The sequence below is a fragment of the Rhinatrema bivittatum genome, chromosome 17, assembly GCF_901001135.1.
Source record: "Rhinatrema bivittatum chromosome 17, aRhiBiv1.1, whole genome shotgun sequence".
NCBI classification, from domain to species: domain Eukaryota; kingdom Metazoa; phylum Chordata; class Amphibia; order Gymnophiona; family Rhinatrematidae; genus Rhinatrema; species Rhinatrema bivittatum.
In genome coordinates, this window is record NC_042631.1 from 49,186,122 (window position 1) to 49,207,123 (window position 21,002).

General features: G+C 44.5%; 1 protein-coding gene across 1 annotated transcript; it reads right to left on the reverse strand.

The window, feature by feature from the left end:
• Nucleotides 1–100: 100 nt before the first annotated feature.
• On the reverse strand, nt 101–19,982 carry LOC115079135 (mucin-6-like). Its single transcript, XM_029582253.1, has 4 exons — nt 19,886–19,982; nt 1,433–1,571; nt 1,205–1,315; nt 101–154 (listed from the first exon to the last, which is right to left on the reverse strand). The coding sequence occupies exons 1-4, from the start codon at nt 19,921–19,923 to the stop codon at nt 101–103; spliced, it is 342 nt and encodes a 113-aa protein (XP_029438113.1). The 5' UTR covers nt 19,924–19,982.
• Nucleotides 19,983–21,002: the final 1,020 nt, after the last annotated feature.

Sequence of the window (21,002 nt, forward strand, 5' to 3'; positions counted from 1 at the left end):
CTTGTCTTCTTATCCCACATGAAGATCAGTCCATTCTTGGCTTCAATTCACCAGGTAGATGCCCATTCTTACGGACCTTAGTATGGCACTTCCAATCCAATTACCTCTCTCCACTATCTTCAAAGTGCTCATCAGTGAGTATCAACTCAAAGAACTAAAGCATAAATCAAAATCCAAATAAGAGGTCAATACTCATCAATAGATAAGTAATTAGTAACTGAGCAATTGATTCGGCACAACCTGTGGAAACTTTCTGTCATAAGCACTATTTCTTCTTTGAATGATAACCTTAGAGTAACATTTGTCACACCACTTTGATACTCTCTCATTGGGTAGATACCACTTGGAATACAGTTAAAAATATCCCAACATAATGATCTATAGATCTATAGCATCGTCTATGGCTGTCTCACTGTTCAGAAAACCAGTTTGTTTTAGTGTTCAGAGCCTTTTACCTCTAGATCATTGGTTCAAAGTGATCTCAGAATAAGAGTCTTTAAAGCATTGCTCTATGTAAATAATTTGTGTTGGTCTCAGTCCATTTTCCAGTGCAGAGTGTTTCCACATGACCACATTGCACTAATTGACACCATTTAGCAGAGAGGCCTAAAGACTGCGCAGACCTGGAGAATGAGTTTCCCTCTTGCCCCTAGAGGTGGTTCTTCCAGAGCAGGGCTGAGGCACATTGACAGAGCTGCTTGGGCTTGCCACTGATGCTGCCCGTGCTCTGCCTGTTTTGCAAATAAAAGGAATACTATGGAGGATTCCTAGGGCTTGTCAGGCTGGCACCATTCACAAGTACTAAATTCATTAAAAAGTAAACCAAGTGATACGTCAGTCCCAAACTTTTATATAAAGATGCTGGTAGACATAGTTTGCATTGTTTCAGACAAGTTCACATGCAGCTGCTGTGAGAACCAACCTCAAACATTAAAGATGCCAACTATGTTGGCACATTCATAATAGCAGGAATAATGTGTGCCCTGAAAAAAAATTCCCTAAAAGCAATCCTGTTTAAGTTGCATCAGAGGATGAAATACTTAAGAGGTTTATATAAAACAGAAATAGGAAGCAGCACAAAATGTTATTTTGTAGGTGACATTAGACTAGCGTAGATGGAGGATCCTCCAAGAACAGTGGGAAATCCTAAATCTTCCTTTTCAGAGAAAGGACCCATGTACTTTATGCAAGCAAAGCTACTCACGCCAAGGAAGATTTTAATGGCCTTGGAGCAGGTGGTTCCAGTGGTGCCACAGGGGATTTTCTCAGTGATAACTCGGAAGGTGCTATTGGTGTTGTTCGTACCACAGTGATCCTGAGGAAAATAGTAAAGTGATAGCTTAGTTACAGATTGCCAATTACGGTGTAAACTGATTTAGTACCCTAGTATCGTCTACATTAGAAGTGCCAATAAAAACGTTTTATTTTTTACCTGGGCCAAGGTGTATTCGCAGTCTCCATTGAAGTTATAGCGTTTTCCATCAAAGGTGATGTAATGTCCATCTCCATATACAGCACAAGTTGCCAGGCAGGGTTTGTTGGTACACTGCCACATTCTGTTCTTACATGTACTGAAACAGGGAGCAAAAACATGCAAATATGAGAGAAAAATCAACACACAAAGCTAAATCCCCCCCCCCACCACACACATCTTCCCCCCACCTGCCCACCACATCCCACAACACCCCCCCCCCCACAGAACCATGTCAGCTCTCATTGCGGTCAACCTCAACAATACAAACCTTCTAATTATACCGCATACATAGTTCCACCCACCCCCTACATTTCACAGAACGACTCTCCACAGACCAATCATCAGACAATCACAAAGATGCTATCCTAAAGGACATAAAGGCACTGTATAAAGTTACTAACCTCAATGTAAAAAGCTACTAACTAATCTCAATGTAAGAAGATACTAACTTCATTGTAAAAAGTCACTAATCTCATAGTGAAAAGCTACCTAACTTACTGTACAATGTATAACAACATAATGTTGCAAAGTGCAATAAGCTAACTTCATTGTAAAAAGTCACTAATCTCAATGTAAAAAGCTACCTAGCTTACTGTACAATGTATAACAACTTAAAGTTGCAAAGCGCAATAAGCTAACTTCATTGTAAAAAGTCACTAATCTCATAGTAAAAAGCTACCTAGCTTACTGTACAATGTATAACAACTTAAAGTTGCAAAGCGCAATAAGCTCACGAAGCTCCAATGTAAAATAGGAAGTCTACATCGATAGAAAATGCTACTAACTGTCTCTATGCAAGAAGTCACTAAATTAGGAGGACCCCCGCTGGACTTTTGGCAAGTCTTGTGGGGGTCAGGAGGCCCCCCCAAGCTGGCCAAAAGTCCCTGTGGGTCCAACGGGGGTCCCGGAGCGACCTGCCGTCCGACGCCAGGACTCAAAATGGCGCCGATAGCCTTTGCCCATACTATGTCACAGGGGCTACCGGTGCCATTGGTCAGCCCCTGTCACATGGTAGGAGCACAAGATGGCGCCGATGGCCATGTGACAGGGGCTGACCAATGGTACCGGTAGCCCCTGTGACAAAGGCTATCGGCGCCATGATGAAACTAGCATCGAGGGTCTGAGTGAGTTCCCGGACCCCACCGCTGGACCACCAGGGAGTTTTGGTAAGTCTTGGGGGGGTCAGGAGGGTGGGGGGGTTAAAATTTTTATTTAGGCCGAATAAAACAGAAATCTGTTTAATGCGTGGGGAGTCGCGATGCGTTTCGCCTCCCCACGTATTTAACAGATAGCAAAAAATAAGTTGCGGATTACAAATACGTGGAAAACGGATGCACACCTCTACTTTCTAGCTTCCTTACAATTGTGCCTGCTGAAAGGCATCTGCCACTTCTAGTGCTTTTCCCAAAGAGAGCCCAAGCGAAGCACACTCACTCCTGTCCTCACTCTCAGCACTTTAAACATAATACCCATGTCCCGGGCTTTTCTTTGCCAACAGAAGGGAAGTGTGAGGATGTGATTTATAAAAGATTTTTGCCAGTGTCCAACCTGAAGTCTATTCTTTGGCTACCCTCGGACTGCTTGGTATGACATATGGTAGCGGCAGTGGGACCTCTGTTTTAAGTGGGTATCACAGATAGGAGCCCACAGACACAGAAGAAAGAGAAGATCATTTTTTTTATTTTCCTGGGGCCCTGCTACAGGGACAGCACAGACTTCAGTATATCAGGCCAAGGGGGCTAGGCCTGCCTGAAGCAGCTAGTGAAATAATCAGTTACTAAGAGCTGGACAGACCAGAAAGATTTTTTTTTTTGTTTTCCTCTGTTTCCCTGGAGATTCACTAGATTGAGGCTTGTGCACATGGAGGAGCAGGGAACATGGAGCAACTAGTACATGCCCTGGCAGAGGGCCAGCAGTCAGCTTCAGAAATTTGTTACAGTTCACCCAGCAGCAAGGGGTACTGGAGGTGCTGGTGCAGATTTCTCAAGCCATGCAAGCTACCATAACCCAGGGAAATCCACTTCCTTCTGTCCCATTTATGAAGACAGGGGAGGACCAGAGGTTTTCCTGAAAAACCTCCAAAGGACCACAGCATAATGAGTTGGCCAGAAGCCAACTGGAACACTTACCTAGCAAACTTGCTCACAAGCAACTGTCAAGCGATCTTTCAAGTGGCCAGTCCATATGGAAGGGCTACTGATGTGGAAGTTAAGACTGCCGTCCTAGAAAGGGCTGGGTATACCTCAGAAACTACTGGCAACAGTTCCGACGGGGCATCCTACAGCCAGGGGAAAGCCACCAAAACCTATTCCATCAACTTCTGGAACAGTTCCTAGAAGGGATTGACTGGCCCATGTGGGTCTGCTGCCACCGTTCACTTTGGAAAAAGCACTAGAAGTGGCGGATGCCTTTCAGATCTCTGATATTGACTCAACTTGTGAATTGCAATCATTACGTATATACAAGATCTTTGTGATGGAAGTGAAAGTACTTTCAGAAGTGGAAGCCTCCTTTTGAATTCTAAGGCAGTGAAAGTTTTCTTGGCCGTGGGAGCCTCCCTTTGAATTATATATGATCTGGAGTTAAATTGCAAGACTGTTTTTTGCTGTGTCCTTCATCTATTTTGTTTTATGTTTTTGATTCACACAGCAGGAAATGAAAGGATTGTTTTTACTCTGATTTAAACATACCCTGTATGATTTTTTTTTATTAGGGGGTTTATTGTATGTATTTGTTTGTCTATATGTTTATCCTTTTTCTGTACATTGTGTTGAAAATAGGCCCATATGTAGTTTGATGATTATTTATGTACTTGGTTTGGTATAAGAATATTTTTGTATATTTTTATGTATATATTTACTACTAAAGATACAAATTTTATAAGTATGTTTATGCTTTTTTTGTGTAATATTGTGTACTAACAGCTTCTTTGATTGAGGGATTTTTAAAAAGCTATATTTTATAACCACTTTTGTATTCTTTGAATATTACAAAATTGAAAATGCCTGAACATTTTTGATAATTTTGTGTTCATTCCATTTGGAACCCATTTGTTTCATTTGCAGCATTCATCAAAAACAAAAGCACATCCCTATTAAATGGCTTTGAATATTGCCCTCATAAAGCCCTTCCGCCTCTCACAAACAGGGGCAATGATTTATGGATTAATACACTCACGCCTCTACTTTGGGAATTATATGATTCAAAAAAGTCTGATCAACCTAAGATTTACAAAGTTTGAGAGGGTCAAGTTTCGTAATGTGTTTCTCTTCTCAGAATGTAATATGAGCACATTGGCCACACAAATAATTAAGAATTCTGGTTCTCTTAACAGGTGAGGATATTCCATGGACATTTAGCGATATCATGTTAATTCCTGAAGAGAGTCAAATAAAGAGCAGCAGCATCCTCTATAGAAGACTTCTTAATGAAAAACAAACATAAATGGAACAAGCTAGCACAGGACCTGAGCCAGTACTGACTACAAAAGGAAATGATTTATATGTCCAAATAAAATATCTGTGCGATTAGCTTGAAACAGTATCTCAAATGAGTTTTTCTTTATTTTATTTATTTATTTAAAATTTTTATAGACCGACATTCATCAGGGATATCACATCGGTTCACAATGTAACGCAAACAGACGCCTAGGGAGGCATTTTACATCGAACAGAACTATATCGACAAGTTATAACAAATTAACAAGAGAACAATTGAGGGGGGGATATAAGGAGGGAAAATAACATTGAATGTTAAATGTTAAGAATAAGCTTTACTAATATATATAAAATAATAATATAACAGTATATACATATCCAATATGAGGCGATGACATATTAAATAAATTTGAGTAGAGTTTGAAAAGAGAAGGGGGCAGAGGAACATAGGGGGGGAGAGGGAAGGAAGGTAGAATGTGTAGGGATTGAATGAGACGTGGGGGTAGAGGGACGGGGTGGGGGGGAGGGGAAGGAAGGGAGGGTGGAGTGTAGTGGAAGGTGGGGAAAGAGAGCATTGAGGAATTAGGGAAGATAAGCGAACTGAACAGTAAGGAGAGTGAGGAGAGGGTGGGAAAAGAGAATGGAGAGAAAGATTGAGAAATTAGGTGTAGGCTTTAGTAAAGAGCCAAGTCTTCTTTAACCAGTAACACCAACCAAAACAAATCAAGGTTCATACTGAGGGCCATTTAACCAGATAACTCAAACGTTATCCAAGGCAACTTTTTACATGTTGGGCCACTTATCCAGCTAACTTATAGCTCAGCCAGCAGCTGTGCTGGAAGCATAAACTGAAGCATAGCTTACGCTTCCAGTGCTTCTCTGCTCAGAACTATGCTTAGTGCCGGGAGTAGGCAGGTATTTACCTTGCTCTCAGCTGGAGATTTCTTGGTTGAGGAGGGGAGTGTGGCCAGGGTTTACTGAGATTGTGGGTGAGTAGAGGGGCAGGAGAGAGCCATAGGGATGTGCAGAGGGTACGTATTCATCTGATTTGGTATTCGTATTCGTCGGCGGGCAAATACGTTACATTCGTTCAATGACGCCCTCGATCTGTTGATACGTTGCATTCCATTTCCGGTTCCCATTAAAGTCAATGGGGGAAGTATTTGCAGCCTATTTTTGGTGCAGAATTGGGGTTTTATTATCAATTTTGATGAAACTTCTGGGAAGCAATCATCAAAACAAGAAAAGAGCTCCAAGGTTCTTAGACTGTGGCAAAATGACACCAAAGTGGTATGAATAGCCTTAGATACTTTAAAGGGGCAAAGGGGTACCAGGAGTGCAAGAAGAGTGCTTTAATAGAGGTGCAAAGCAGCAGCGAGAGTGTCAAAAACACACCACAGCTTCAAAAGAGAGCACCGATAACAGATGCATGAACCCTCGAAGGCAGCACAACAGGCAAAGTGGCAAGACAAGTGGCATCAACAACCTATAGCACAATGAAGGGGGAACATAGCAAGCAGAAAGACTAGCACCAACACACTGAGCAACCATGATAGTGGCAAGAACACCACAAGGAGTTGAGTGAGCAGCAAGACACAGAGGCAGAGGGTAGATACAGGCTGGCTACACCCGGGGAGAGTTCCCTTTCCTTTGTGCAGGAAAGGGCTCCCTAGAATGGGTTCACCCCTAGAGTGGGGTGTTTCCATTTGCGTCTAGTGAGCTCTCGCTGGTCTTTTAAAATCTGGTGGAGTTAGCAGATATACAAACAAGAATTCTCAAGGCCAAGGCAGAGGAGGTTTCCATGTAAAAAGCGGTTCAACATGGGTCAGAGGGTAGATACAGGCTGGCTACACCCGGGGAGAGTTCCCTTTCCTTTGAGCAGGAAAGGGCTTCCTTGGAATGGGTTGGCCCCTAGAGTGGAGCATGAGCCTTCAAAGTGTGGCGACATGGAGCAAGGTGCCATGTGAACAGCGGTTCAACATGGGTCAACAGGTGCTAAGAGATAGGCTGGCAGTGGCTACACCAGGGAGAGTTCCCTTTCCTTTGAGCAGGAAAGGACTTCCTTGGAATGGATTGGCCCCTAGAGTGGAGCACGAGCCTTCAAAGGATGGTGACATGGAGCAGGGTCTCACTGTGAGCATGGTCTCACAGTGTTTGCCACAGTCTAAGTATCTTGGAGCTCTTTTCTCGTTCTGAACGTGGGTCAACAGGTGCTAAGAGATAGACTGCTACATCCGGGGAGAGTTCCCTTTCCTTTGAGCAGGAAAGGGTTCCCTGGAATGGGTTGGCCCCTAGAGTGTATAATGGTACAAATTGTTAGGATTTAAGCATTTGCAAACAGATCATGACTTCATGTGAATTGTTGAATGTGAACCGATGTGATGTTATTTAATGAATATCGGTATATAAAAAAAAAAAAACCTCACAAATAAGCAAGATGGAGGAACTTATCTTCTCTGCCCTGAAACTAAAGAAAACTGTTTGTTTTATTTAAGGATCCATGCTGTGAAGGATTACTAGTTTGAATTACCAGAGACTGAGGTTTCCCTTTGCAATGAGGGTTCAGCCGTTAGGACTGGACATAAGGCCTGGACAAACAGGTACAGCATTCGAGGACAGAGGTCAAGCCCACATAGGGACATAAGGCCTGGACAAACAGGCACAGCAATCGAGGACAGAGGTCAAACCCTTGTAGGGACATTACGCCTGGACAGACAGGCACAGCATTCAAGGAGAGATCAAACCCTTGTAGGGATATTAGGACTGGACGGACAGGCACAGCATTTAGGACAGAGGTCAAACCCATGTTGGGACTTAAGGCCTGGACAGACAAGCACAGCATTCAAGGACAGAGGTCAAACAGAAACCCATGTAGGGACATAAGGCCTGGACAGACAGGCACAGCATTCGAGGACAGAGGTCAAACCCTTGTAGGGACATTAGGCCTGGATGGACAGGCACAGCATTTGAGGACAGAGGTCAAGCCCATGTAGGGACTTAAGGCCTGGACGGACAAGCACAGCATTCAAGGACAGAGGTCAAACAGAAACCCATGTAGGGACATAAGGCCTGGATGGACAGGCACAGCATTTGAGGACAGAGGTCAAACCCTCATAGGGACATTATGCCTGGACGGACAGGCACAGCATTTGAGGACAGAGGTCAAGCCCACGTAGGGACATTAGGCCTGGATGGACAGGCACAGCATTCGAGGACAGAGGTCAAGCCCACGTAGGGACAAAATGCCTGGACGGACAGGCACAGCATTCAAGGACAGAGGTCAAACGGAAACCCACATAGGGACATAAGGCCTGGACGGACAGGCACAGCAATTGTGGACAGAGGTCAAGCCCATGTAAGGACATAAGGTCTGGACGGACAGGCACAGCATTCGAGGACTTGAAGAGCTCTCAGAAATAAGAAAACCACTACTCAAGTCCAAATCTACAATATCAACCTATGTTGACTTTGTGGTTTACACCAGTGCCTCTGTAAACAATGGGAACACAGAGGATGAACTAGAGTGCAACTACCACCAGTTTTCCAGAAAACTTTATGTTGGCAAGGTCATGAAAAACATTGAGCATATGAAATATGGCAAGCTCCAAACATCTAAGTCAGCTTTTTATGTTCTTACATTCCAAATGTGGACCAGAAAGGTACAGCGTTACAGGTCAGGCCCTTGTAGGGATGTACGGCCTGGACAGTGGACGGACAGGCATAGCGTTTCAGGTCAGCCCTTGTAGGAAAGTACGGCCTGGACAGTAGACGGATAGGCAGAGCGTTTTAGGTCTAAGAGGGACGTACGGCCCTGTACAGTGGACGGACAGGTACAGCATTTTCAGGTCAGGCCTTGTAGGGACGTACGGCCCTAGACAGTGGACAGACAGGCATAGTGTTAGAGATCAGTCCCTTGTAGGGACGTATGGCCTGGACAGTGGACAGACAGGCACAGCGTTCAAGGTCAGGTACATGTGCTGCAGTGCTTATATTATCTGGAGCATAGGAGGCAGTTTGGAGCTGCTTGCAAGGCTTTCAATTGCTTTTATTCATCTTGCCATTCACAGGGAAATTTTGGAAACCCAAGCAAAGGCAGGTTTACTTTCAAAAACACTAGCATTTCCATCAACTCTGGTGCCAGCCTTGAGCGGTGAGGGCTCATGATATCCCCTGTCATTGAAAAGACACGTTCATTAGGCACACTGGTTGGTGGACATGACAGATATCGCTGAACCACTTTGGCTAGGTGTGGCCAGACAGTGGACTTGTGTGCCCAATATGCCAGCGGATCTGTCTGCATGTTTTCTGTGGGCTCTGAGAGATACTGTGTCACTGACAGCTGTGCTGGTGTCTCCTTTGCTTGGGTGGGCTGAGAGTCACTCATGCCAGCTGCTTTCTCTCTAGCCCGTAGCAGAACAGATGATTCTTTATGGGCAACATGCCTTTAGCGTTCTGAAGTGGAGGAGGAGGAGTTACTAGCTGTCGCTGACAGAGTGCTGCTCCTGCTTGGGCTAGCACAATTCTCTGAAGTGCCCGCTGTTTCCTCCTCTGCTTCACGCCTAATCTGTCTCTGCCTATGGCGCTCCTGTTCACGTACTTTTGCTAACAGCCGGTCCTTCACCAATAGGAGACAATCATACTGTAGGGTGAGTTTCCCTTTCACACGGGGATCACAGACTGTGGCGAGCATGAATGTGTTCTGTTCTGTTAAAGGTCTTAATCTGTCTTCCACCTGCTGCTGCAAAATGTCCAGACAATGCGCACCCCAAGTGTCATTCCCTCTTCCTGTTTAAAGGCCTCCAAATTTTCATCCAGGAAATTAACAATAGGGATGATGTCAGCCAAGGTGGCACTTCTGTAACTCAGCTCCTCCGTGACATCCTTGAAGGGCTGCAGGATTTTTACCAGCTGACTCATGACTAACCAATCATGATGCCCTAGGGGATTCTGCACACCTATGTCCATTGAACCAGAAAGTTCATGAAGGGGTGTCTGCAGCTCCACTAACCTCTGCAGCATCATAAAGGTTGAATTCCATCGGGTGGCAAAGTCTTGAATGAGACGCTTGTGAGGCATGTCCAAATCAGTCTCCTTTTGTCGGAGAACCTGCCCCGTCTTCACACTTCTGCGGAAGTGCGCTGCTATGTTCATGCCCTTCTGAATTAAGCTATACAGGTATTCATTCTCTTGGTCATTGGACTCCAACCCCAGAGCTGATTTCACTACCAGATGCAGAGTGTGTGCAAAACATCGGATGTTCTTAAAGCACCCGTCGGTTATTGCCTTAACCATGTTTGCACCATTGTCTGTGACAAAGAACCCTGCCTGAGGATTCTTGTCTCACTGATGTAGTTGCCAGCCCTCCAGCATCTGTCTGATGCATGCTAGAATATTGGCTGCGGTATGGGCCTGGTCCATCAGGTGGGTGTGCAGTAAAGCCCACCTCCACCCTGATACTTGTTCAGTAATAGAGCTGCTGCCTGCCCCTGCCTCAGCCAGGTCCCACCAGTGTGCTGTCAGGGAGAGGTAAGAGTGTGCAGCATTAATGGCGGTCCAGATATCGCAGGTGAAATGCACACTCCCCTGTGCCTTAGCTAGCAGCACTTGGTTGTGACTGCAACACTGCTTGTACAAGCTGGGATGACCTTTTCTGCTAAATGTGGTTCTGGAGGGGACTTTGTAATTGGAACTATGACCTTCAGAAAACACTTGAAACCCACATTCTCCACTAACTGCAAGGGCTGGTCATCAAGGGCAATCATTTCCCCCAATGCTCCTGGTTACAACTTTTGAGGCTGCCTGCCTCCTACCCCAGGATAGCATTACCGCACTTCACCCCATTTCCTCCATGGTGGGTTGTCGCTTCTGCCACATGTCAGGGGGTGCTGGCCTGCCACCTGACTGCTAGAAGGGGCTGAGGGCGTAGGCTGACTCTGCTCCTTTTCAACCACTTTACACTGCTTGGAAGGGGTCCCCTAACTGGTACTGCCACCATCCCCAGATGGCAGTACTGTTGTTGGGTGTTGCCTCTTCATATGATGCGTCATGCCAAAATTAGATAGATGTCCCATTTGCTTGCCTCTGCTAATAGCCCTGCCACAGTAATTACACCGAGCAAAACGCGGGTCCTCCGTCGCTTCAAAGTGGCTCCAGATCGCAGATGTCTTTCGTGATCCTCCCTTCTGTATAGTCTTGGGGGTAGATGCTGGCACTGAAGCTGAAATAGTGGGTGTACCCTGAGAAGCAATGCCAGGAGCCTCAGTCACACTCTGTGCCTGCGCTGACTGCTCTTCCTCCTCATCATTATCAGTTTCGTCTCTCCCCTGCTGCACTAAAGTGGAGGCTAAGACAGGACTAACTGATCCTCTTAAAACTTCATCAGCTATTACTTCTTCCGTTTCTGATGAGAATCCCACATAAGATGATTCTTCATCAGAATCAGAAGCAAACAGTGCCTGCGCTACATTGTCAACGCTAAGTCGAGACTGCTGTCCCACTGCTGCTTTTGGGTGTCGACATTTTATCTTGCATGACTCAGCCTCCCCTTCCCTCACCTCCAAAACTACAGGGTCAGAAACAGGTGGTGGCGATGCATCATGTTTAGATTTCATTTTTTTTCTGGATGGAACTGCCAGTGCCTGCCCCTCCAAACAGTTTAGATTGGAACAGGTCCCTTTTTAACTTTAATGGGGGACTGGCACTAGTGCCTTTTGAAGTGCCTCATCCCAATCACTCGACCACATCTAGCTTTCCCTGACATTATGGATTTAATGTCACTGCCTAGTGCCTACTGGCTGACCACTGGCACAGTGCCTTGATATGCACTAATGTAATGTGTGTGCACACACTGAGCTTGTAACTACAAAAGAGGCCCGCTGGGGATTTGGCTGCACAGACTGTCCCAATAATATACTTGAGTCTGATAAACTACCCAGTAGAGATGTGAATCGGTTCGGTTCCGGTTCCGATTCAAATCTTATAATTTTTATCGTTCGGCCCGATTGTTTTTTTGTTTATCAGCTGCGCCCGATCCGATAAACAAAAACCCACCCTGACCCTTTAAAACTGACCCCTTAGCCTCCCCCACCCTCCCAACCTCCCCCCCCCAAAAAACGTTTTAAAATTACCTGGTGGTCCAGTGGGGGTGCGGGGAGCGATCTCCCGCTCTCGGGCCATCGGCTGCCACTAATAAAAATGGCGCCGATGGCCCTTTGCCCTTACCATGTGACAGGGTATCCGTGCCATTGGCCGACCCCTGTCACATGGTAGGAGCACTGGATGGCCGGTTGGGAGGGTGGTGGAGGCTAAGGGAGCAGTTTTAAAGGGTCGGGGTGAGTTTTTTGTTTATCGGCTGACAGCCTGAGCATGAGAGAACGCTCCCGGGACCCCTGCTGGACCACCAGGTAATTTTAAAATGTTTTGGGGGGGGGTTGGGAGGGTGGTGGAGGCTAAGGGAGCAGTTTTAAATGGTCAGGATGGGTTTTTAGGTTGTGTCCTAACTCCCGTTAGCGTGCACTAACCCGATTAATGATTTTTTCACGATAAATCGTGGAATTTCTATTGTATCACACTCTTTAACAATTAATGACGATTTTAAAAAATATCGGACGATATTTTAAATCATCAAAAAACGATTCACATCCCTACTATTTCCTATAACTTGATTACCTGATTTGTTCAGCGATTCGTCAGAGCTCTTCGGGACTTGTGAATACAAGCTGGGCAGGACTTCCGCGATTCTGACGTCACGGAGGTGGGGCTTACTGACCTTTAAGACTCAACACCCTGCAGTGTTCCGTTTGAGGTGGAGGAGAGAGGGAACACTGCTGGAGGAGCTATTTCCTATAACTTGATTACCTGATTTCTTCAGCGATTCGACGGAGCTCATCAGGACTTGTGAATACCAGCTGGGCAGGACTTCTGCGATTCCGACGTCACGGATGTGGGGCTTGCTGACCTTTAAGACTCGACGCCCTGTGACAAGTTGATGTCGCCGGCGCGTCGCCGAAGCCGCGCGTGCCAAAAATTAAGTGAAAGTTTCCAAGAAAATTTGAAGACCTCAAATTTACAAAAAGTGAGTACATACGGGACCTTTGAAACCCTCTTTCAGCAGCCTCCACTTATGAAGTTATCATTTATATTGTTTGAGTAAAGGGCTAGTAAGGAGGGATCTGTGGTGACATTGATAAATTTCCAATAGTATTTAAATGTCACATACCAAACATAAGGCAAAAGTCAGGGAGATGTCTACATCATCCCCTGTACTTGTGGCCTCTCAGCCTCGGATCCCAACCTTCTTTGCCCCTGTATCAGGTTCAGAACCGGTGGAACAAGTCGCTGGAGGAGGCATTGAGCAATTGCCGTCCTCCTTGACTGAAACTACCTTGAGTCCCGGTGCCCCAAGTACCCCTCCTACACCTCTTCAAATTACATCTGAATTTTTAAAGGTACAAAATGACTTTCAAGAGATGGGAGAAGGAATCTCGGCCACACTGGGGAGGATGGAATCAAGAATACCCGAGAGTCCATTATTACATCTGGATAAACCAGCTGAAATAACAATGGACACACTTTGGGACGCTATAAAAGCCTTGGAGTTATCAGTAGCAAATTTAACAAAGATAACAGTGGATACAAACCAACTTTTTAGGAATATTGAAATTTCAATGTCAAATACTGATGTAAAAATTCAGCAAACAGAGAAGAGATTAGATAATTTGGAAGTATGGCAGCAGAAGTTCACCCGTGTGGAGATAGTTTACGATAAGAAATTAGAAGTTCTGGAGAATTCATTTAAATATTTAAATCTAAGAGTAATGAATTTCCCAAAACTCGATTTGATTTCTCCATATGATATGTTCAAAGAATATTTAGTAGAAATTTTAAAAATTCCTCAATCTGTTATTCCCACTGTCTCTAAGATTTATTATGTAACGCCTAAGGGAATACCCGAACAAGTTAATATCGAAGGTCAAAATTCTTTAAATCTAACAGGGGTTAGACACAGTTATTACAAATAGATCTGTATTACATGTGTCTTTTTCATTTGCTACAGACAGGGATGTAGTATTTAAGTCCTATATTTATTTCAGATCTTTTATATACTGACTTATAGCAATTAGCCTTCACTTTGGTTTACATTAAAAACAACTTGTTACATCAAATTGATATTGGAACAGTATAGAACTGTCATTTTACAATTGAACGAGAGATTTCTTAATTGATCAACTATAACATTTTAACAGAATAATTTCTAACAGCAAGCTAATAGAACGGTGTGTTAGGTCTGAGAGGATAGTCTGAAATTCGGTAGGCGGGGTGGATCAGATCTTTAATTAACTAAAAAGGGTACGTTAAAGGAGATCGTGAGGTAGAGAGATGTGGATAGGTGAGAGGTGTGAGAGGATAACATTCGACAAGTTTAGAGTGTGCAGCCGACATGGATATTGGGTGATGGTAGTAGTATGCCGCTTAGCCCACACCATCTCTGAACGTTTGGCTGAATATCCATGTTTTGAGTTCTTTTTTGAAGGATTTGATGTCGTTCAGTGAGCTTAGGTATTGTGGCAAGGAGTTCCATAAGTTTGGTCCAGCTATGAAGAAGGCTCTGTTCCTAGTGTTAGTAAGCTTCGACAAAGGAAGAGATGGTATGTCTAGGTGTAGTTTGCTGGCGGTTCTGGTCGTTCATTGAGGTTTGTGTTGCTGAATCATGTTGTTGAGTGCGGTGTTGTCTGCTTTGTATATAGCATTGTGAACTAGTGTTAGGATTTTGAATTTGATTCTTTGCTCGATTGGGAGCCAGTGAAGACTTCTCAGAATGGGGGTGATGTGTTCTGATTTCTTCTTGCTGGTTAGGATTCTGGCTGTGGCATTTTGTAACAGTTGCAGTGGTTTTAATGTAGATTTAGGAAGGCCAATCAGGAGTGAGTTGCAGTAATCAAGGCTGTTGAAAATCAGCGATTGTAGCACTGTTCGGAATTCATGATGGTGAAGAAGCAGTTTTAGATGTTTCAGGATGTGAAGTTTGTGAAACCCTTCTTTAGTTTTAGTTGCTATGTTCTTTTTTAAGTTAAGTTCATTGTCAATCCAGATGCCGAGGTCCTTTGCAGAGTTTTTCAGTTGGATGTTGATGTTATCGATTTGTAGGGAGTGTATGGGGGTAGTTTGTTCTGAGTTGTTTCTTCCTATGAGGATGCATTAGGTTTTATTCATGTTGAGACATAACTTTAGTTGGTTCAGCATGTTTCTAATTAAGATTAGGTGATTGGCTGCAGTGCTTAGTGCCTCTTCTATTGTGGTAGTTACTGGGATGAGGAGCTGGATGTCATCGGCGTACATATAATATGTTATGCCGAGACTTGAGATGAGGTGGCAGAGTGGGAGTAGATATATGTTAAAGAGTGTGGCCGAGAGGGCGGACCCTTGTGGTACACCAGTTTCAAGCGGGAGGGGGTTTGAGGATTTGTTGTTCAGGTTGACCTTGAAGAATCTGTCATTTAGGAATGATGTGAACCAGTTGAGGGTTTTGCCAGAAAGACCAATGCTTGCAAGTCTTGATAATAGGCTTTTGTGGTCTACAGTGTCAAATGCTGCAGAGAGATCAAGTAGGATTAGAAGGTGGCTTAGTTTGTTGTTGAAACCCCTTATTATTTTGTTAGGTTGACAAGCAGTGTTTCCGTACTGCGATTTTTCCTGAATCCATGTTGTGCGGTGTGTAGAATATTGTTGTTCTCTAGGTACTCGTTAAGCTGTAACAGTGCCGCCTTCTCAGTCATCTTTGCGAGTAAAGGTAGGTTTGAGATAGGACAGTAGTTATTCAGATCAGCAGGATCTAAGTTCTTTTTTAAAATAGGAGTGATAGTTGCAGTTTTTAGTTCAGTTGGAAGCACACCTTCTTCAAGTGATTTGTTGATAATAGCAGCTATGGTTGGGGCTATGATATGTGCCATTTCTTTCAGATTATGTGTTGAGATTATATCTAGATCGTGATGTGCTGGGTTGATTTTTTTAGCATTTTTTTCAGTTTCAGTGCTAGATATTGGGTCGAAATACGAGCAGGGGGTTATGGTTTTTGTTTCAAATTGTTCCTCTATGGATGAGGAATTGTTGAAGGTGTTAGTTATTTTGCTTATTTTGTTTTTAAAGAACATGGCTAGGTCTTGGCTTAGATTATTTGTTTTGGCTGTGGGGGCGTTGTTGCTGTTCTCTTCTATGAGGTTTCTGACGATGTTGAACAGTGCATTTGAATTATTCGAGGAGTTTTTTATCTTTTGACTATAGTAGTCACGTTTAGTGTTCATTATCATGTTTTTATAGGCGGCGAGTTGTGTGCGGTATCTTTGAAGGCTTGTTGGGCAATTGGATTTTCTCGATTCTTTCTCCATTTTTCTGAGGTTTGTTTTCATCGGTCTGATTTGAGAGTTAAACCATGGGTTGTTTTTACCTCTGGTTTTTTTTAGCTGTTTTGTTTTTACGGGGTTTATGTTATTTGCGGTTTGTTCAGTAAGGTGGAGCCAGGATTGTATAGCTCTGTTGATGTCAGAGAGGTCTAGGTTTGTAAGTTGTTTTCCTAGCTCTTGTTGGAGTAGGTTTAGCTGGAAGGGAGGTCGGTATTTGAAAGATGTAATATTGTTTGAGCTTGTTGTGTTGTTGGTCTGTACATGTGTTTTGCATTGTATGAGGAAGTGATCCGACCAGGGGACTGGGTTGGCTGAGATGGATGTGTCAGAGAAGTGGTGGTTGGTGAATATCAGGTCCAATGTGTGACCCGCTTTATCAGTGGGGATGTTCACTTGTTCCAGGTTGAAGCTGGATAGCATGTCTAGTAAGGTTTGGCAGCTTTGTGATCTGGGATTGTTGTCTGTGTAGAGGTTGAAATCCCCGAGTATTATAGTTGTTTTTTTTTGTGCTGATGTTAGTTATTAAATATTCTAGGAGTGGGGATATTTCGTTATCTAGAAGCTTGGGAGGGCAATAGACTAGGCATATTTGTAGGTGGTCTGAGTCAAAGAGAGCAATTTCGTATTTCTTGGGGAGGTTGTGAGGGATCAATTTCATGGAGAGATTCTTTTTTATTATATGAAGTAGTCCACCTCCTCTGCGGGGCTTTCATGGGATTGAGAATAGGTCGTAGTCATTGTTGGTTATCTGATTCATTAGTACTTGATCAGTATTTTTGAACCAGGTTTCTGTTATTGCTATGAAGTCGGGATTTTTTTCTTGGATCAGGTCAGTTATTAGTATGAATTTTTTGGTTAATGATTGGGCGTTTATTAGAAAGAAGGTGAGGTAGAATAGGTTTCTGATGCTTTTCTTCAGTGGGATGTTGATGATGTGCCTGAATCTCATCTGAAGAGTCATTTTGTGGGGGGAAATCATGATTGGGTTGTTTGGTGTTTTGGAATTCAATTGCCCTCTGGCTTTGATGTTGTTGGGTAGGTGATGTTTTGTTGAGTACGATGTTTCTTGGCTGAACATTGATGGACGAGTGCTTTGAGGCCCTGGGTTGGGTCTTGTGGAGTGTTGAGTCTTGTCGTATGGGGTGAGCGGATGACTGCTGAAGGGCTTCGGATGAGCGCCGGTATTTGGTTGATGTTGGTCTGAGGCAGCTTATCAGGACGATTGTTTGACGTAGTTCTGGTGAGATTCTGATGCGGATTGGATGAAATTAGGGTGTTTGTTGGATGAAGTCAGGTTGAGTTCTTGATGAGGTCTGGATGTGAGCTGGCTGGTGTCAGGATGGTTGTAGGATGGGGATTGGACGAGTGTTGGATGACGTCAGGAGGGATGAATGTAGGCTGGATGCGTGTTGTATGTGGTCTGTGTGGTGTATAGCTTCAGTACAGGGTGTAAGATGGTTGAGGGTATGATGCGGCTGGATGAGATTGTGAGGAGTTTAGGATGGGATTCGGAGGAATGTGTGATGATTGCAGTGTTGAGGCATGAGAGAGATGAGTAGATAGTTATAGGGGGTCCGGAGTTAGATGGTGTAGGCAGAGGACATGAGGCGTTGTTGATGATCTGCTTGTAGATGTTCCTGCCACCTGGGGCTAATGGCATGTAGGATGACCCAAAATTAGAGGTGATTTGGTAAAAGTTGTGCTGTTAGGCTGCACGAAGGGGCGCACAAAGGGGCAGGCTCCTTTGTCACGCTCCTTCGGCGCGCGGCGCCCGGAGAACGAGCAGGGATTTAAATCCCCTCCTAGTCGCGTTTCCAGTGACGGCGGTGTGACTCATTCGGGAGCTGGCTTTCTCTAGATGGCGGTGAGTTAGTGCGGCCTCGTGGCCGGCAGTGGGCCGTCGGTGGTAGGGCGAGTTTTGAGGGCCTTACCCCGATGGGTCCCGGCGCCGGCTGCGCGGCCCTATCTCCCAGCTCCTACATGAGAAATATATGAGAAATATATTTGAAATATATATTTCTATATGAGAAATAGATTGCTTCTCTTTCATGGAGCTAGAATATGGATATACCCTGACCTATCTAAATAATCCCAAGATAGAAGGAAAAAGTTTCTTGGTTTAAGAACAGAGGTAGAAGCGAAAGGGGGGAAGATGTTGTTAAAATTTCCATGTAAGTGTGAAATATTGTTTCAGCAACAGAAATTTATTTTCTTTGAAGTATCACAACTACGGGTCTTAGATTCACGCCCCCAGGAGAGTGTGACTTGAGAACTAGAGGCTAAATAGAGAAATACCTGTTATTACTCATTATTTCAATTGTTCATATGGTTGAAAGTAATTTCCCAGAATTTCCTCTGATATTGCTCCATTACGTTTAACTTCATAAGATAATTACCTCATTAAATATTACATATGAAGATCAGATAGGAATTTATAATGGAAGCACGTTTACTTTGTGGAATTGTATTTGTATAACTATCTGTATTCATTTGGATTATGGTTCTTGTTATAAGTACTGAAATGCATAAATTAAAAATTAAAAAAAAAACACAGGGCTAGCTGGCACTGCAGCCAAATGAAGCACAAATATCTTTTTCTATCTAAGTAACTAGCCTAGCTAGCAATTGAATACAGATTTGAGAACTCAGACTAGCTCTGAGTGCATCCACGTTCCGCAGAGACAGACCACCTCCCAACCTCCCCAGATCACCCCTGCAAAGAAAGTGCGTGGCACGCCATGTGCTGAAGTATATATAGTGCTGGGTCAACAGGAAAAGCGTCACCGACCACTGACTGAGAGCGCGATTGGCTGCATTGCAAAACTTCTTACCACTGATATATTGCATTCTGGTCTCCTTGCCAACCTGTCCGACCCACTCTGACAGGGCTGTGAGGTCACTGATGACTCACAGGAAAGGGCTGGTTTTTGGCTAAGGATACACCCAAATGGTGTTCTCCGATTTGAAATGGTGGCGAAGAAAAGCACGTGGCGCCAAACATATGAAACAGATGATATATTATATTTGTGGGGAATCACGATACGTTTCGCGACCCCACGAATACAACGAATAGGGACATATACGTTGCGGATTGCCAATACATTGCAAATGAATGCACACCCCCAACATTTAAGAACATAAGAAATTGCCATGCTGGGTCAGACCAAGGGTCCATCAAGCCCAGCATCCTGTTTCCAACAGAGGCCAAACCAGGCCACAAGAACCTGGCAATTATCCAAACACTAAGAAGATCCTATGCTACTGATGCAATTAATAGCAGTGGCTATTCCCTAAGTAAACTTGATTAATAGCCGTTAATGGACTTCTCCTCCAAGAACATATCCAAACCTTTTTTGAACCCAGCTACACTAACTGCACTAACCACATCCTCTGGCAACAAATTCCAGAGCTTTATTGTGCATTGAGTGAAAAAGAATTTTCTCCGATTAGTCTTAAATGTGCTACTTGCTAACTTCATGGAATGCCCCCTAGTCCTAAAATAAAAACAACCAGGAAGGGAAGAGGGTGTAACATTTTGCCGACTGCAGGATGCCCCCATGACCAGCTTCACTTACCCATAACGCAGCAGGTCGCTCAGGGGCTGAGATCCCATGAGTACCCTCCCCGGGACACCCCGATGCCACGAGGAAGAACACCACCGCCTACGCCACACTGCTGGCCAGGCATCCTTATGCGTGTGTGCTTGCACTACCCATGGTATCTTGAAGGCCTCACAATGGGGAAGCCAGCACAATGCCTCCCGATGACATCACAGGCAACGGGTATATAAGCCCTGGCTCATTTCTTACCCGGCACCTCAGCAATAGGTCCCTCTGCATAGCAGTGTGTAATGCTCATCCTTGCCTCGCTCCTGATCCTGCCTTGTTTCTCCAGTTTCTGTCTTCCCGTGCCTCTTCTGTCCTTGCCTTACTGCTCCTGACATTGCCCTTCGCCTTCCCTGCTCCGGTTAAAGACCCATGCTCTTGCTTCTTCCTGCTCCTGACCTTTGATTTGCCTTCTGTTCCCTGCTCCCTCTTGGACTGATCCTTTGTGCTTGAACTCTGCCTGGAACCCGACACTGCTTGAACGCTGCCTGCCCGACCTCTGCCTGGAATCTGATGCCGCCTGTCCACTGCCTACCCTGACCTTTGGCCTGTTTCTGTACACCATTCCTTCGCTCACTGGGACCTCGTGTACGTCCTGCCAGGCCCAGAACCCAAGGGCTCAACCTGCAGGGAAAGGGCTTAATAAAGGTGAAAACTAGATCCAGTCCCAGAGTGCATCTGCCTACTGTGGGGGATGGGCCTCATGGGTTTGTCTGCGAGGCTTCATTAACCACACCACAGTTCAAGGGCTCACGCTCTGGGACAAAAGGGTTTTGTCGGGTAGGGAAGACTGTAGGGAGGGATGGATCATGAGTGCATAAGGACTATGGGGATGGAAGAGATGCACAGGTTAAATAGATTTCAATATATGTTCAATAATTTGCTGGTTAAAACATGGAGTGGAATTTGGGTGTAACTGGGAGGGGGATCCCTGGGGCACTAGTTCTATGGCAATTGTTACAAAAAGAGGAAAAATGGGATTATCTGCACTTTTACCTTGTGTGCACAAGAAACAAATGCACACTAGGTTTCTGTTTAATTTGATGTATTCAATAAAAAAAAAAGTTTGAACATAAAAACAACTGGG